A 17,956-nucleotide genomic window follows, 5' to 3' on the forward strand; every position below is an offset into this window, starting at 1 on the left:
CTATATGCACTAAGTGTAACACTGAATAAAAAGGCCTAAATCATTATAGTGAATGAAGAAGAAGTGTTTTACATTGAGCGTATCAGTGTTCAACTGGTTCTTATAAATGTTTATTCATGTGATGAATTCAGGTTTGTGTGTGTAATCTGAAAACAAAATACCATCTTGACTAGACATAACATTGATTTAAATGTAAAAATAGTTCTGAGAATATGAGGCATGCTTTCAGAAAATGTGTGTAAACAACAGAGAAAACTATAATAATAAATATTTAAATGCCAATTTCTACGACTGCAAGACCACAGTACAGGCTACAACACATTAGCAATGGAAAAATGTTGATTTAATGTTGATTGAACATCCTTTTGTTCTATGGGTCTCTCTCTCTCTCTCGCTTTCTCTCCTTATAACACAGAAAAAAGGTTGCATCACATTTTCATAATTAAAACGAGAGACAGAGAGACAGAGAGAGAGAGAGGGAGAGAGAGAGGGGTGTGGAAACAGCATTCATAACACTCTCTCTCTCTCTCCCTCTCTAACACTCTCTCTGTTGACAACAAAGAACATTGAATAAATGTTTAATAAAATTGAGTAAATTGAGTTAATACAAACAATACATATAAAATCATAACGCTGAATGAATGTTGATTCTCTCTCTAGGTATCTTCTACTTTCTCCCTCTCTATTTATCTCCTTTCTCTTTTCTGTTTCTCTCACTTTTCTATTTTAATCTCTTTATTTATTTATTTTTTGTCCATCCTTTTTTTTTATTTCTAGTGAAAAGAATGAGATAAAATAGAATGGAGAACACAAATTAACTATAACTAGAATTAAAAAGAGCTGAATAGAATAGAAATTAGATAAATTAGAGAAGAATATATTCGAACAGAATAAAATGTGCTGGAATATACTGTAACAAATTAATAATCTTGGAAATTTAATCACTTGAGTACTCTTTCAATCAAATACATAACATTGCGTAACTGTGAGTTTCCTGATTACAGTAACTAGTAGCTAGTGCAAAAAGCTTTCTTACTTTTGCATCACTTGAACATAAAGCTAGTTATAATTAAAAATATACATTGATAGAGTTTCTTATGTTATTTTGACTCAGTATAGCTTAACATTTCTTAGTACTTTACACAAAAAGTCTGTGGTCGCAGTATAGAAGAGCATATGATATAATGAAATAGTATAGAATTAAACTGAAGTACAATTTGATTGCAGAGTTTTTGCTGGATGATACGTGAGACATCTGGTGATGAAGATTTCTCTTCTGTCCTCTCTGTCTTGCACTCCCTGCACTTTTACACGTTTACATGTTTACACACGTGCACACGCGCACACACACACATGGTGTCTGGATTACAGGCTGTGGTGGTTTAGGGAGTGTTTCCTCCTCCGCACTGTGTCTGGATGAGCCTAGTGGAAGAGAGCTGACGAGCTTTTACCACCAAAACATTCACTGTTTTCATACACACACACACACACACACACACACACACACACACACAGTAGGCAGCTGTATGAGTGTAAGGCTCAGAGGGCCTAAAGCAGGGTCCCTAACCCAGGACCTGTAATTATACCACTTTACATCTACCCAACATGAGATAGAAAAAATGATAAGATAACATTTCAAAATAAAAAATATGTTCTGGATGTTTTTAGGTGGTGGGAATGGGCTTCCATAGTTCTTTTTTCTTGTCTTGTCTTTTGTCTCAGTGTATTTGTAGTCAGGAATATAAGAATACCCAGAACCTTCCTGACAGCTGTCTTTATATTAATCACTAGAGACACTTTCACTGCACTCAGCTCATCTTCATTCAATCACTGTAAAACTGCTAACTGAACTGTCCTGGACCTTGTATATTTTTACTTATTTGAAACTGCTTGTTAGAAGTCGGTTTTCAATTGGACAACAAAGAGTTTTTTAATGAAAGAAACCAGATTTTATTTATAACAGCAAAAAAGTAGAAAACATTTAAAGAGTGAATACTTTTTTAACATTTTAGTGAATATTGAATTATTCATAGTAGATATTAAATCATTCACAATATTTACTAAATTATGCAAAATAGATGGTTTAGAAATCATTTATTACATTTTACTGCACTGTGTTATATAATATATTAATTTCTCTCTGACTTGTTTCAGCACAGTCTGGATTCAGTTATAAACCCAGTGGTGACTCAACACTGACAGGCCCTTTCAGCTCAGGCTGTGGTCTAACCCTGACTTTAAAAAAAGATGGTTTGTCATGTGGTGCTTTGGTCACGCAATAACCCGAAAAAGGCAGTAACTCAATGTACTTCAGTTGCACTTGAATGGACCTTCCAAATTGCAAATTGAAGTATACTTCTCAGATGTATTCATTATCTCTGTGGCTAAAGTTAGAGTAAGCTTAATAACTAAAAAAATCCCCTGAAAACACACAGTTGCCTAGAAAACATAGGCGTCATTTAGTACTTAAAGAAGATTCCAGTGAATAAACAAACAGGACTAACTAAGAAAAACAAGAAATAAACTGAGACATGGAACAAGCAAACGTAACCGATGTGAAAACGCACAAGAACAGACAAGGAAAAACTAAAACATATGAACATGGAATATATGCACACGGAGGTGAAACAGGAAACGCCTGCGGAGGGTAAGGAGGGTTCGGAGTTACAATCTAACAAGACGGACACGGAAAACAGGATGAGAACCTGACAGAAGCCACCACTAAACGTGCAACTCCTTGCCGGAAAAGAACAGGGACCAGAAAGGACACAGGACGGGACCAGGGACTGGACGGGAGAATGGAAAGAAAACGTGAACTGGACAGGTGACTGAACATGGAACAAATACTGGACATAGGATGCGAACAGGACTGCACAGGAGATGAGACACAAGGCACAAATGGGGACTGGACAGGGGTCGGAAACAGAGACTGGACAGGGTACACAAATGGAGACAGGACCTTAGACAAGGACACAGACTGGACATACACTACACATTAGACAGAGCAGCAGACTGGACAATAGATACAAACAGTGACTGGACAGGAAACTGGATAGGAGAACTAGGACAGCGGTAACAGGGAAAGGAACACAATTAGAAATAGGCACAGAAATACAAGAACAGACATGGGGACACTGAAGCAAAGGGCCTATATATATGTTATATATAACAGGGAACAAGAAACACCTGGGCAAGGTAACAAGGGGGTGGAGTTACAAAGGACACAGGTGACAACACTAAAAACTGAGGCAAAGACACCAGAGGATGACACAGAGCCACATGCTAGGAGCACCTGACCAGTTAAACAATGAAAAAAAAAAAACAGAAATAGAAATAGAGTTAATAGCTTAGTATTTCAAAATTATAAGATAGCAAAACAAAATAAGTGGAATTTCCATTTAGATGTATGTTGAGTTATTTTTGGATATTTTTCTGAGGCTGTGTTTAGGATAAGTTTGGCACAGATCCTGTTCAACTAAAGCAAACTAAAGTTCAGCTAAAGTGGTATGTGCATGTGTGTGTGTGTGTGTGTGCAGATGACTCATTGCCTCTTTATAATCTAGTATAAATAAAACAGTTTCACATATACCCCTTAAATATTATTAGTAAACTAAAGTAAACTGCACTGTACAAAAATATATGCAAATGAACAGTAACATAATCTGTAATTAATAAAGGAAACATTTCTGTACTCTTGCTAGATGGAACCTTTTTTCTCTCAGGTAGTAGTGTACATATACACAATTTACCTTGGCCAAGGACATAATACATGTTTGGTTTTGATGAATATTTTGATTGTGTTCTGTTTTTAAAGGTATATTTTTCTGTGAATTTTCTAAAAATTCTATATTTTGAACAATGTGATCTTTTTTTAGACAGAATTTATCAGTACATTTACAAAGAAATATATATTTTTAAATATGGTCTAATTGTAAAATAAAAAAAGTATTCCAGGTAATATAACTTCCAGTACATTTTACTTTTTTTACACACTTATTTGTGTACAGTGTAGCATCATTACAAAAACTGTCATAAACTCGTAAAGCAAATTGAATGCTATACATAAAAAACTAAACAATAAAACACAATAAATTGATTATAATTTAACTGTGAATGCTCACTGTAATCTAATTCAGATTTGAGAATGTTATGATTGTTTTCTGTACAGATGGTAATATGTGCTGTACCTTGTAAAACAAGAGAGATTATTACCATAAAGTCTGATCTACAATTGAAAGAGATAAAATATTTTATTGCACAGTACCAGTCAAAAGTGTGGACACACTTCTTCTCATTCAATGTGTTTTCTTTCTGTTTATGATTTTTCACATTGTAGAATTATTTACTAAGCAAAACATGTTAAATAAACCAAAATATGTTTTATGTTTCATTTATTTTATAATTGAATGTTTCCAAACTTTTGAATTAATTTAAAAAACAAGTTAAAGAATAAACAGCAGAAAAAAAACATTTATATTATATATATATATATATATATATCATTGCTTAAAATATTACACTGCGTCAGTGGCACCATCTGGTGGATACATTGGACTTTATCTTTATGCCCATTACAGTTTTCAGCGATTGACTGTAATCTTCGAACATTAAACACAGCATTTTCACTTTCTTAATTTATTAATTATGAAAACTATTAAACGATTAAAGGGTTAAACGAGCTGGAGAATAGTTTCTACACGTTTAAACGTGAGATAAATCAAGAAATAAAGCGAATTATATATAAAACCAGAAAGAAAAATGAGGAAAAAGGGAAACCGCTGACGTACAAACAATGAGTACAGTACAGACTCAGCGCCGTTTCCGCTGAGAGAATTATTTATAGATCAGATTTTATTGTTTGTTTTCCGCCTGTGTTGCGATATACCACACCCATATTACAACAAACCCCACCCGTATTCCGCGCAGGCTCCGCCTTTTTTGCGCCGGTGAATTGTATGGCTCTGGTTCAAGGCGGTTCTGGCTGCGAGGAGGAGCTAATAGCCAATCAGAGCCCGAGCATAATGTAAAAACTAAGACAAGCAGCCAATCAGAGCGCCAACACGATGACACAGACGGCCAACCGTAAGTGCATGTGGGCGGGACTCTGCTTAACACGGGTGGAGTATGCCGTAATAGAAGTGTAAAAAAAAAAGAAATCTGAACGGAGCCTCCTTCAACTTTTTTTCTGACAGCAACTTCGAGGAAGTAGCCGAGGTAAGGGTTTATTTCCCCCTTAAACTCGTTAAAAGGTAAGTGTATGTGCTAGAAAGAAGCATATGCCTGTCATCAAACAGAGTTAATGCGCGTAAATAATCCGCATACTTGTAAAATAAATCAATTCGTTAGCTAAAGTCGATCCGTTTTCGTTCATTCGGTCGGTTCGTTAGCAGGCGTGCAGCTAATAGGTTAGCTAGCCACCCAGCTCGCCCTGTCTGAAATAGATCGTTTAACTGTAATATAAAGGGTTTTCTATTTAAAACAGGCGGATATTTAGCTAATTAAGCCTTATTATTAATAATCTGGTGGTTAAAGTGGGAGTTTATAGCTTTGAATTAGCTTTCTTATAGCTGTTTAATGTCAGTGTAGTGAACTAGTTAGCTGTTAGCTAGCTTGTCTTAGCCTAGCCTGTCTGTAGAGGATGTGTTAATGAGCTTGTTTCCATATAAAACTGATTAAAATGTCAACATAATAAGAAATATCGCCTTTTCCTGTACAAAATATTTGTAGCTACAATAAATACGTAAAAAAAAGCTGGTAATAGTTAATGGTAGTTTGAAGTTGTCTCTTTAGGTTAGCTAATTAAGGTGGCACATTTTAAGGTGGAACGAAAAAAAATAAATATATACATATATAATTCTACTACCAGTAAGCTTGCTACACCCCTCTAACCTCTAATTTGTAGTCATCACACTCTCTACAAGAGTTTGTATTTTTGTATATTGTGTTCTGTATTGTGTGTAGCTATTACAAAAAAATAAAAAGCTTGCTTTATAAGTTAACTCCTGAATTAGTTTTTTTTTGTTTAGTGTCTAGAATTTATAGCTTAGCCTAGCAATATACATCTCTGGAAAATAAGAGATCACTTAAACATGATGAGTTCCTTTGATTTTACCTAATTAAAAACCTCTGGAATATAATCATGAGGAAGATGGATGATCACAAGCCATCAAACCTGCTTGAACTGCTTGAGTTTTAGCATCAGGAGTGGCATAAAGTTGTCCAAAAGCAGTATGTAAAACTGGTGGAGGAGAACATGCCAAGATACACGAAAACTGTTACTAAAAAACAGGGTTATTCCACCAAATGATGATTTCTGAACTCTTAAAACTTTATGAATATGAACTTGTTTTCTTTTCATTATTTAAGGGTCTAAGAGCTCTGCATCTTTTTTGTTATTTCAGCAATTTCTCATTTTCTGCAAATAAATGCTCTAAATGACAATATATTTATTTGAAATTTGGAAGAAATGTTGTCTGTAGTTTATAGAATAAAACAACAATGTTCATTTTACTCAAACATATACTTATAAAAAAGAAGCTGAAGTGGTCTCTTTTTTTTCCTGAGCTGTACATAGATTACATAATAAGATTATTTTTTAGTTCACTATATTTTCACTCTCATTGTTTAGAGGTTGGAACAAATAGAAGAGGATACGATTCTAGATAAGATAGCTCTCAGTTTCTGAGAAAATATGCGTGGTGACGATAAGGTGCAGTAACACTGTAACATATAGGTCATACATGATTACAGCAGTTATTGAAGGAGGCAGCGAATATAATGTTCTCAGTGGAGTGTAGAACAGTTTCCTGTTTTTGTCAGGCCTCATTGGTTGTAGGTGTAGCTATCTAGTGTACACTCTCCAGTCTTAGGATGTTTATTGACTGTTCATGACTTCTTATTTTTTACATCTGTCCACATATAGCGCGTTAAGTGACGTAGTTTAAAAAAATAGAAGCATGACCTTCTTCGAGACAAATGAATAAGAAGCACTTAAGCACTTGTGCTGTTGATGTAAATAAAGGCCGTCTGTGGGCCTCCAGACTGCTGTGAGGAAATGTCACCCAAACCACAGGCGTGTCATGCGCCTTAATGCAACTTTATAGTTCTCTGAGAACACTGACTACACCAAGTCTGTAACGCTGTATGTCTGTGTCTTGTAATGTGTTGTGTTGTGTCCTACAGGAGGCGTAGGCAGGCCCTATACAGCTGTGTGTGTATGCGTGTGTGTATGGGTGTGTGAATGTGTGTTTGCATCTATCTGTGTGTGAACTTGCTGGAGAGGAACGCCTGTCTTCAAGCCTTGCGCACGCTGTAATCGTCTTCCGGCAGACGGTTGTGGCCTGAACAGGAAGACGTGAAAGATCCTCATACGATTCTGGGGAAGAAGAAGGTGACGGAGCGTGCATCAGGGAGGAAGTTGCTGTAGTTTTAGGCTTGTAAACTCAACATGACGGAGTTCTGGGTTTGCTTCAGCTGTTGCGTCGCCGAACAACCTCAGCCGGTGAGTCTGAAGCGAAAACGCTCTGAAACCTACTTAAAATGATCAGGCCTGATTCACAGCATCTCACATTTAGAGTATATTTAATTCTATTCAACTTTATCGTCATTATACTAATACTGGTTGAACAGAACAGCAAAACTCTTTAAGGCGAGATCTCTGTGGCTGTAACAGACGATCATTAGTGCAAGACAAACACAAGGTGTATGAACAATAAGTACAATAGACTCGGACAATTAATTCAAGTATGTACTTGTGTTATTAAGGTGCAGCTAGTAATAACTAGAGAACACCAGCAGTTGACATGACTCTCCAAACCATCACCGTTAATATTGTGGAAACTTCACACTAGACTCCAGACTCTGCTCCCTTGATTTACAAATGAAATGTAAAATTTACTGATTATCAGTGATGTTTTGGAGAGACATGTCATCTGCTGGTGTTGATCCACTGTGTTTTATTATCAAGTCTAAAGTCTGATAATAAAAAGCACTTCATGATTCCCTCTGTTGCCAACTTTTATGAAGGATGCAGATTTCATTTTCCAGCAGGACTTGGCACACTGCCCACACTGCCAAAAGCCAATTGGTCGTATATAATAATATAATTCTAATTCTCTGAAACACTGATTTTTTGGGGGTTTTATTGGCTGTAAACTGAGGAGGAGGAGGAGCTACAGTCTCTCATTAGGGTGAATATATATGTATTAATAATGCTCTAAATGTAGGTATTGTGATATAAACTAAGGAGGAGTTGCTATTTTTACCTACAGTCTATAAACTTGTCCAACTGAGAGAGTATCTATAAAAGAACAATGCAGACAGTCAGATTCTGTTCACTATAAATTATGAACTCTAAAATAGTTATAGATGTTTCTGTTGTTCGATTTGTTTGACAGTTTATGTTGTGTGTGTTCTCTCTGCAGAAGCGGAGGCGGAGGATAGATCGGACGATGATTGGGGAACCTACCAACTTCGTTCACATGACACACGTGGGCTCAGGGGACATGGGCATGGGTTTATCGGCGGTGAGTCACTAAATACTATTCATATTCGTATCAATCACAGTCACACAGTTATAACACCAGCACACAGCCTCATCCAGCACTCAGGGTTTAAACTTTGTGCTCTTAACAAAAGGAAGAGTACTCCTATAGTCTACGTCCAAATCCTCATCCAGCTGAAATCAAGAGAATTAGTAGGGAGTTTATTCCCCTTTGCTGCCGTAACAGCCTCTACTCTTCTGGGAAGTGGTTTAACTTTTGTGTTGAAATTTTGCTGTGGGTAGGTCTGAAACTATGACAATTTTTTTGGACAATGTATCATCCCAGAAATTATGGGATGAACCAGACCATTTAAATGTGACTGACAAAATGATAATAGAACAGCATAACAAAGCATTCATACTTCTTTTCATCCTTAAAAGACAACAAATTTGAATTAATCATAGTTTATGTACACTAATATGACCTTTTTTTCCTTCACCTTCTGCAGTCTATACTGTGAAAGTCTCAGTTATTAAAGCATTGGTCATTTAGCAGGACTGGGTAAAATACTGTTTACTGTAATATACAGTTGTGGTCAAAAGTTTACATACACTTGTAAAAAAACATAATGTTATGGCTGTCTTGAGTTTTCAATAAGTTCTACAACTCTTATTTTTCTGTGATAGAGTGATCGGAACACATACATGTTTGTCACAAAAAACAGTCATAAAATTTGGTTCTTTCATAAATTTATTATGGGTCTGCTGAAAATGTCACCAAATCTGCTGGGTCAAAAATATACATACAGCAACATTAGTATTTGGTTACATGTCCCTTGGCCATTTTCACGGCAACTAGGCGCTTTTGGTAGCCATCCACAAGCTCCTGGCAAGCTTCAGGTCGAATGTTTGACCACTCTTCTTGACAGAATTGGTGCAGTTCAGCTAAATGTGATGGTTTTCTTGCATGAACCCGTTTCTTTAGCACTGTCCACATGTTCTCAATGGGGTTTAAGTCAGGACTTTGGGAAGGCCATTCTAAAACCTTAATTCTAGCCTGGTTTAGCCATTCCTTTACCACTTTTGATGTGTGTTTTGGGTCATTGTCTTGTTGGAACACCCAACTGCGCCCAAGACCCAACCTTCGGGCTGATGGTTTTAAGTTTTCCTGCAGAATTTGGAGGTAATCCTCCTTCTTCATTATCCCATTTACTTTCTGCAAAGAACCAGTTCCACTGGCAGCAAAACATCCCCAGAGCATAATACTACCACCACCATGCTTGACAGTAGGCATGGTGTTCCTGGGATTAAAGGCCTCACCTTTTCTCCTCCAAACATATTGCTGGGTGTTGTGGCCAAACAGCTCAATTTTTGTTTCGTCTGACCAGAGAACTTTCCTCCAGAAGGTTTTATCTTTGTCCATGTGATCAGCAGCAAACTTCAGCCGAGTCTTAAGGTGCCTTTTCTGGAGCAAGGGCTTCTTTCTTGCACGGCAGCCTCTCAGTCCATGGCGATGTAAAACACGCTTGACTGTGGAGACTGACACCTGTGTTCCATCAGCTTCCAAATCCTTGCAGACCTGCTTCTTGGTGATTCTTGGTTGACTCTTGACCATCCTGACCAATCTCCTCTCGGCAGCATGTGATAGCTTGCGTTTTCTTCCTGATCGTGGCAGTGACACAACTGTTCCATGCACTTTATACTTGCGTATAATTGTCTGCACAGTTGCTCTTGGGACCTGTAGCTGCTTTGAAATGGCTCCAAGTGACTTCCCTGACTTGTTCAAGTCAATAATTCGCTTTTTCAGATCCACACTGAGTTCCTTTGACTTTCCCATTGTAGCTTTTGTAGCTGAGTCTAATCACTGGGTCAAATGAGCCCTATTTAAATGGGCTCATGAGAAGTCAACAGCTGTAGTCAATCAGAATCACTTACAAGAAGTGAAGAGGCCATGACATGAAGCTAATTTGATTGACACAACTCGCTACATCACCAAAATTGACAAATTTTGTTGCTGTATGTATATTTTTGACCCAGCAGATTTGGTGACATTTTCAGCAGACCCATAATAAATTTATGAAAGAACCAAATTTTATGACTGTTTTTTGTGACAAACATGTATGTGTTCCGATCACTCTATCACAGAAAAATAAGAGTTGTAGAACTTATTGAAAACTCAAGACAGCCATAACATTATGTTTTTTTACAAGTGTATGTAAACTTTTGACCACAACTGTATGTGAACAAACACAATAGACAATATCACCATTATCAGATATTATTAAGGTCGTATCCATTTATTGCTGTTATTGTTTCATGCTTGCGGGCTGCCTATTGCTGACCCCTGCTGTAGGGTGTCCCGTTCTATTGGTTATTGCTGTTTTTATTTTTTATTTTTATTTTTTATTAGGGTTGTAAGAGCTGTGTTTTAATATGTTAATGTCAGCCATAAAACTGTTAAAGTACCTAATTTATGGAGCCCCTTAGGTGTCATCATTAAACAATGCATGGCCACGACTTATTAAGGCGTAGGAACAAGATCCTAAGGAGTGGAAATTATATAAATAAATAAGTCATGGCCATGCTTTATTAAGGCGTGGGAACAAGATAATTAAGACGAAACCAGAGAATAATAAAGTTTGCTTTTCTATTAATGAATGCCCATAAAGAAACTGAATATTACATCAAAACTTCAATCCAAGGACAATCTTTAGTAATAAAACAGAGAGTAAATTGGTTTCTTTTTTCATTTTAATCTTGGAATGAATTATGGTAATAATTTTGAGTCTCTTGCAGTGAGACATGGCGTAATTCTCAGTTAATTGTCAGACTAAAAGCTGACGGGATCAGGCGCGGACAGTATGCAGACCCATTTACCTTCCTTAGGCTGTCATAATGTTCACAGCCCCTGATAGCTGCTTGCTTTGTTAGCTGTGAAACAAAAAGACCTTGTGACCACACCTTAATGGCTACAATTTAATTAACTCGTTCCCACATCTAAATAAGTAGTGGCCACGCCTTTTTTATACTTGATGTCTTGGGGCTCCATACTAATTAGAAAGGATGGCAAGATACTTTTGGACATATCATTCCGTTTTACATTAGCTAATATAAACATTTCTACATCCAGCTGGGATGCCTTTGCTTTTAGTGCACCCTTAGTGTACCCACAAATTCATAGCCTAATCCAGGCTGGCATAGAAATGTAAAGAATAAATTTGTGGTGAGACTGCACAGTGTGTAGTGAACTAGTCGAAGTTGAAGCTTGTTGGATGGTTTAGCTTTTAGCTTTTCTATTTTTTCTCGTCCACATGCCAGATGACAGATTTTGCACATGCTCCAGTCGGCCTAGTGTTATCTGTTAGTATTTTTTCCTTTTCAGCTTTTTTTTTTTTTTTTTTTTTTTGCTGTTGGTGGGTTTTCTCTTGAAAGAGGACAGAGCGGTGTTTGAGGGATATAATGTATCAGTTCCATGTTCTGAACTCTCCTTATTCGACTATGCCAAGACAAATGTAGTTTCGCTTTCTAAAGGAACCTAAAGGTATGAAAATGTGTATTCAAATGGGTTTAGTTTACACTTTCCTAAAAGATGTAAAAAGGTTTCACTTTACATCAATTAGAACAGGTTCAGCAACACCTATATATAGGAATGTAAATGTTCACTTGGGATTCAATTCCTGGTAATTCTGGAGCATTTCTGTTGGTCTATTTATTATAAACTGTTCACACAGTATGAAGTGCAGTAAACAGCTGGTGTATGTGAGTAGTATTGATGTGACAATGAATATATATAAAAATGTCTACACTGCTTTAAATACAAATATGCATGTTTGTGTTTTGTGGGAGCACAGCATGTGTAACTGTCTTATGTTTCTCTATAATTAAGGTGAACTCAGTCCAGGCTCAGATGAAATCGAAAGGTGGCTATGGAAACGGCACACCTGAGAACGTCCAGTGACCAGGTGAGAGGATTTGTTTTCTGTATTGTACGAAACATTCATATTCATCAACAAACACTCTTAAAAACCAATGTGACACAATTGTGTATTTTATAAATATATAAATCTTTAATTTATATAGAAACGTACGTGTGTAAAACACATCAAATTATGTGATCGAGCTTTAGATCTATAAAAGTTAAAGCAAACACAAGTTAAACAAGTCAAACTGCACTTTTCCCACACTAAATAGTTTATAGGAATAGTGGCCCATTATTAGAAGTGCAGTGTAGTCAAAGATGTGAAAAATATTGACATTCATTACTCTGTAGGTAGAAGGATAGATACTAAGGTTTAAAATACTTTGATAAAAGTTGAAGTATTAACTCAAGCTTTTTACTGTTTAAGTAAATAAATATAAGTTCTGCTTTCAAAACTACTTAAAGTATAAAAGTAAAAGTAATATAAGGAGAAAAAAAATACCATTAAAGACAAAAGCTTAGACTGAACAACAGAGCCCTATAGTGCACTACTCCCTCCCTCCCCTACATTTTTTTTTTCTAAAAGCCATAAAGTCTATACTGTTATATTAAAATATTAATGTAGATAAATTTGAGATGCACTAGGCTGTTCCCTGTTTCAGCTGCATATATGCTGATTGTAAATGAATGTATTTTAGTAGAATAAAGTAAATATATTAAAGAAGTTTAGTTGGACTGGAGTTTATCTGGAGTTCTCTTGAGTCTCTGCACGGATCATCTTCATACTAGACTACATTACTCTGAGTAATGTTGGTAATGTGTTTAAGTGTACTTTTTGGGATGCAGAAAAACAAGCTCGGTTGGCTCAGCAGAGAATAACACTTTCATTTGTGGTTGTGCGAAAGAAAAATGAATCATAGTATAAAGAACCCTTTTTTCACATGCATTTACAATTCAGAAAAAAACGAAATTAATCTTTTAAATACTAGCAAGTTATTTGTTAATTTCTTTCTTATTTCTTACCTATTAAATTTGTTACATTTTCGTAAAGTCTTTCATCATGCTTATCCAGAGAGTAGACTGTTGTTTAAACTACGCTGGACTTTGATTCTGAATATCTGACTATGTTTACCTGTGAAGTTTAGAGATTACACATGAATAAATATACAATGTTTGTTGGCTTGTTTAAAGTGTGACTAAAACCGTGTATGTGTGTGTGTTCTTTTTTTGTGTTTCTGCAGGGTGTGTGACTTGAGAGAGAGAGAGAGAGAGTGAGTGTGTGCGCACGTTTGTGTGTGAGTGTGTGTTTGTGTTTGTGTATGAATGAGACCTGCTGGACTCACAAATAAGGAAAAAAAAAGCCCAAACCACCACACTGGATGATCCAAAGAGTCGGACCACTGTTTTTGAGAGTCTATTTTTATAACAGAAGCACTGTCATTCGCTTACAGCTCTCTGATCGTATTGTACAAATAGCCAAGGAACATAAAATGATAATGATTGATCCTAATACTTGTGTGAGCAATGAATTATGATCTGGTTTCCATTTTCGTAATGGACGCTTTTTTTTATTTCGTGATTCGTCTCACAAGGATTTAAATATGGTGGCTGGGCCACTTCCCGTTTGGAGGCGTAGTCTCTAGATTACAAACGAACTTTAAATGATAATGAGAAATTAATGCCTAGAAATCTAGTTTCATTTGTAATAACTTGCTTTTTATTGGTCTTGTATTTTATATCTTTCTTATATTTCATATTCCCTGGGTTGTGGAATATCTTTTTTTTTTTCTTTTCTTTTTTGTTTTAACGAAATGCTTTTAAACGCACTCTGTTTCAGTAAACTTGACCTGTGCAGACCTCACTGTAATATTCCTCCCAACGCTCTTATTCAGTTCTTTTACTGGGAAGTATTTTTGTACAGATACTGTTCATTTTCTTTCTGATGCTCAAATAAAAATGCCAAATTGTTGCACAATACTGTGTTCTTTTTTTCAGTCCATTTTAGTCCATATGGCTATTTGTTAGTCATACATTTGCATTCATTCAGTTTTTCCAATCCACACTTATTATGTGCAACAAACCCTGTGGCCAAAACAGAGCTTTATAACTTTAATAACTTAATGAATTAAATTTACTGTTTTGGCCACATTTAATAAAATTAACACATGTAAAAAAAAACATTTTAATACCATTTGTAAATAATACAGCTGTATTACTTCTTTCAGATTTTTGGTAACTCTTGACAGAAAAACACTGCTTATGACCGTAATAAACATCAATAAATGGATACGTAATGCCTCAACTAATTATTAATTATTTATAGTGACAATCAACATTATTAAACATTACTATATTTTAATGCACAACAATGTTGTAAATAAGTAGGAATTAGTAATTGGCCAATTTATGTGGCCAATTAACCAACCCACTCGTTAGGACTCCCCCTATCACTAGTGATGCCCCAACACACCAGAAGAGTGAAGACTAGTGCATGCCTCCTTAAGACACATGTGAAGTCAGCCATCACCTCGTTTTGCCGAGTAACATCACAGTGGAAAGCACAGCGACTCGGTTCTGATACATCAGCTCACAGACGACTTGTGCTGATCAACATCACCCTAGGAAAGTTGAAGGGAAAGAGCATCATCTACCCACCCAGAGACAACAAGGCCAACTGTGCTCTCTCGGGGCTCCGGTACCCGATGGCAAGCTACATAAACAGGATTTGATCATAGTGACAGCGCTTAGCCCGCTGGACCACTCGTAACCCCTTGTTGAGATGAAAGAACTGTTAATTTATGTAGCCTTATTGTAAACTGTTACTTGATATTTATAATTCTTTATCTCTTTTTGATGTTTTTAAACTTTTTCAGTTTTTGATTAATCAACAGAAAGGAAGGATCCTAAATGACTTGGAATAATAAAAAACAAAGTGTTAATTTCAATCAGAAGCCCTTTTTTTAATTTGTAATTTCCCTTTAAATACGACAATACAAGTGTGTTTTGTTTCTGAATCTGCATCTGAAATTGTTGATAAACCTGAAAAAAGCTGGGAAGTGTGAAGGTTTTCTGTATTAAATCCAAAAAAACATTTGGTGTTGAGACAACCATGCATGGATTTATATGTTTGTCATACTGTGCTTTAAAGCGCATGTTGGTGGTATGAATTTTAGAGGTGGAACTCGTTCACACGACTTGGTCACATTCATGTGGTTTGTGTGTCAAAAAAAAAATACTGTACTGGAAATGAAAGTAGACTACTGTGTAATTAGTGTAGTTAATACAGAATGCAGTGGAAAGTTTTAAGAGTGAAAGACAGAACAGGAGCAGCGAGATCTCTTGATTCACTCAGTGATGAGCAGCTTCATCAAACCCGGAGACAGTGCAGAGCATCTACCGCTCTGGTTTTAGTGATAATGTGGGTTTAAAATGATTCTTAATATTTTTATAATTACGCATTTGTGGTGGGAGCTCAGTATGTGCTGAGATTGCGCCCATGAAAGATTTACCGAATCTTGGCAATTTAACCAGCAGTGCTAGCCGGGGTTAGCAGCAGCAGGCTACAGGCCGATCATAATACTCACCACTGAAACTCCTGTAATAATGCTTCTTACAACCTGACTGTTAAATTTCATACACTGGACTATTCGGCTCACTGCTGATTTTTGGGAAAATTAAAGGATTTAAAGTGCGCCTTATAGTGCCAAAAATACGGTAATTCCATCCTCTCCACTTCACACATAAATTCTGATGGTAGTGTATAAAAAAACCCACTCTGTGGGAGCAAGCATTGTCATCTCGGAGGATGTAGTTGGTCCCAGACTGTGGAGATATGGGACTACCGCTGGTTTCAGAATTTCATCTCAATATTTTTCTGCATCATACCATCACCCTGCCTCCACTAAATAAATTACATTTCAGTGCAGCAATCAGTATAGCGTTCTCTATGTTTTCTCCACACTATGATCCAAAGATCCAACTGCCATAGGCAGAATCTGGACTTATCGCTGAACATAACATTCCTCCACATGTTCAGGTTCCAGTGCACGTGTTGCCGACACCAGTGCAAACAGGCCTGATGGTGAAGGGCAGTTAAGGGCAGGTTGGCTGCTTGGAGTGTGTTCTGGCTTGTCTGGGCGGAGACCCGTAGGCCACACTGTCCTTCAAACCTTGACTGCAAACCTGTAGAAGACAGCCTTCAGTACCTAAGCGCTGAGAAGGTGAGGTAACAATCTTTTTAGGATGTCCTTTTTTGGCTACGTTCACATTACCAGGCTGAAGTGACTCAAATTAGTTTTTTAATGCTCAATGTTGCTCGTTATGTTTACACACGTATCAATGTGCGCATGTGAGGAGTTTCAAGGACAGATTCGTTAACATTACACACAGATACAGGTCCATTATATTTGTGAATGTGAACCGTCAAGAGAGTCAAATCTGATCTAAACAAAAAAAATCAGATTTGTGCAATGTAGCTTGTAATGTGAACTTGAAAGTTGCTTTTGTGGCCTGTCTCTGACATCCACCAATATATGGAATTGGCCTTTAATCAGGCACATGATTGGCAGCACCTCGGGCAACCAGAAGCTTAAAGTTATCAATAGCAGCAGCGGAATAATTTTTTAGCATTGGAAGAGAAGATTTGGCTAATTTGGCTAACACTAGGGGTGGGCGATATGGCTCTAAAATAATATCACAATATTTCAGGGTATTTTTGTGATAACGATATACTTGGTGATATAGGAAAACTAAAATAATTCATTTATTTCAGGAATATAGTATAATAGTATAACAGTATAATCATAATGTGGCAAAATAAATAATAAAGCATAAAATAATATAATGCAGCAAATAATATTGCAGAATATTTAGTGCAAACTAAAACAATTATACAATAAATAAACCTAAAGCTTCACAGTAAATAATATACTACTTTTAAGACAGAACAGCCCTCATCTCATCGTCAACCGCTTAATCCGTCTGGGGTTGCGGAGGGGGAGGAGAGAAGCTGGAGCCTATCCCAGCAGGCATCGGCGGAAGGCAGGATACACCCTGGACAAGCTGCCAATCCATCGCAGGGCAGACGGACACAGACAGACAAACAGACACATTCACTCACACCTAAGGGTCAATTTCAATCAAGTTCCAATTAGCCTGAACTAATCTTTGGACTGTGGGAGGAAACCCACGCAGAAAGACCCGGGTTGCCCCAGCCAGGAATCGAACCGAGGCCGTCTTGCTGTGAGGCGGAAGTGCTACCCACTGCGCCACTGTGCCGCCCACAGAACAGCCCTATTACCACAATATGAATTTTTAATATCATGATATTTCTGTGTCACGATATATTGTATACGATATAATATTGCCCACCCCTAGGCACAACCCACATTCGTAGCTCTGCTGCACATCCCACAAACGCATGTTCCTTACAAATGTGGATCCATTTCAAAGAAAAATGTACAGGCTTTCACCAATATAAGATTTATTGGCAAAAACACCAACTAATACTGACTGCAGCCTGCGGGATGGCAGGGTTGGACGTCCAGCGCGTCCAG

The 17,956-nt window shown here is 36.9% G+C and overlaps 1 protein-coding gene across 1 annotated transcript; it reads left to right on the forward strand.

The window, feature by feature from the left end:
* Positions 1 to 5,084: 5,084 nt before the first annotated feature.
* Positions 5,085 to 14,376, forward strand: LOC103035706 (CDC42 small effector protein 2). The gene is made up of 5 exons (XM_022687042.2): positions 5,085 to 5,214; positions 7,183 to 7,501; positions 8,424 to 8,525; positions 12,369 to 12,444; positions 13,643 to 14,376. The coding sequence occupies exons 2-4, from the start codon at positions 7,448 to 7,450 to the stop codon at positions 12,438 to 12,440; spliced, it is 228 nt and encodes a 75-aa protein (XP_022542763.1). The 5' UTR covers positions 5,085 to 5,214; positions 7,183 to 7,447; the 3' UTR covers positions 12,441 to 12,444; positions 13,643 to 14,376.
* Positions 14,377 to 17,956: the final 3,580 nt, after the last annotated feature.

This window comes from Astyanax mexicanus, chromosome 9, assembly GCF_023375975.1.
Source record: "Astyanax mexicanus isolate ESR-SI-001 chromosome 9, AstMex3_surface, whole genome shotgun sequence".
In the NCBI taxonomy this organism is placed as follows: Eukaryota; Metazoa; Chordata; class Actinopteri; order Characiformes; family Acestrorhamphidae; genus Astyanax; species Astyanax mexicanus.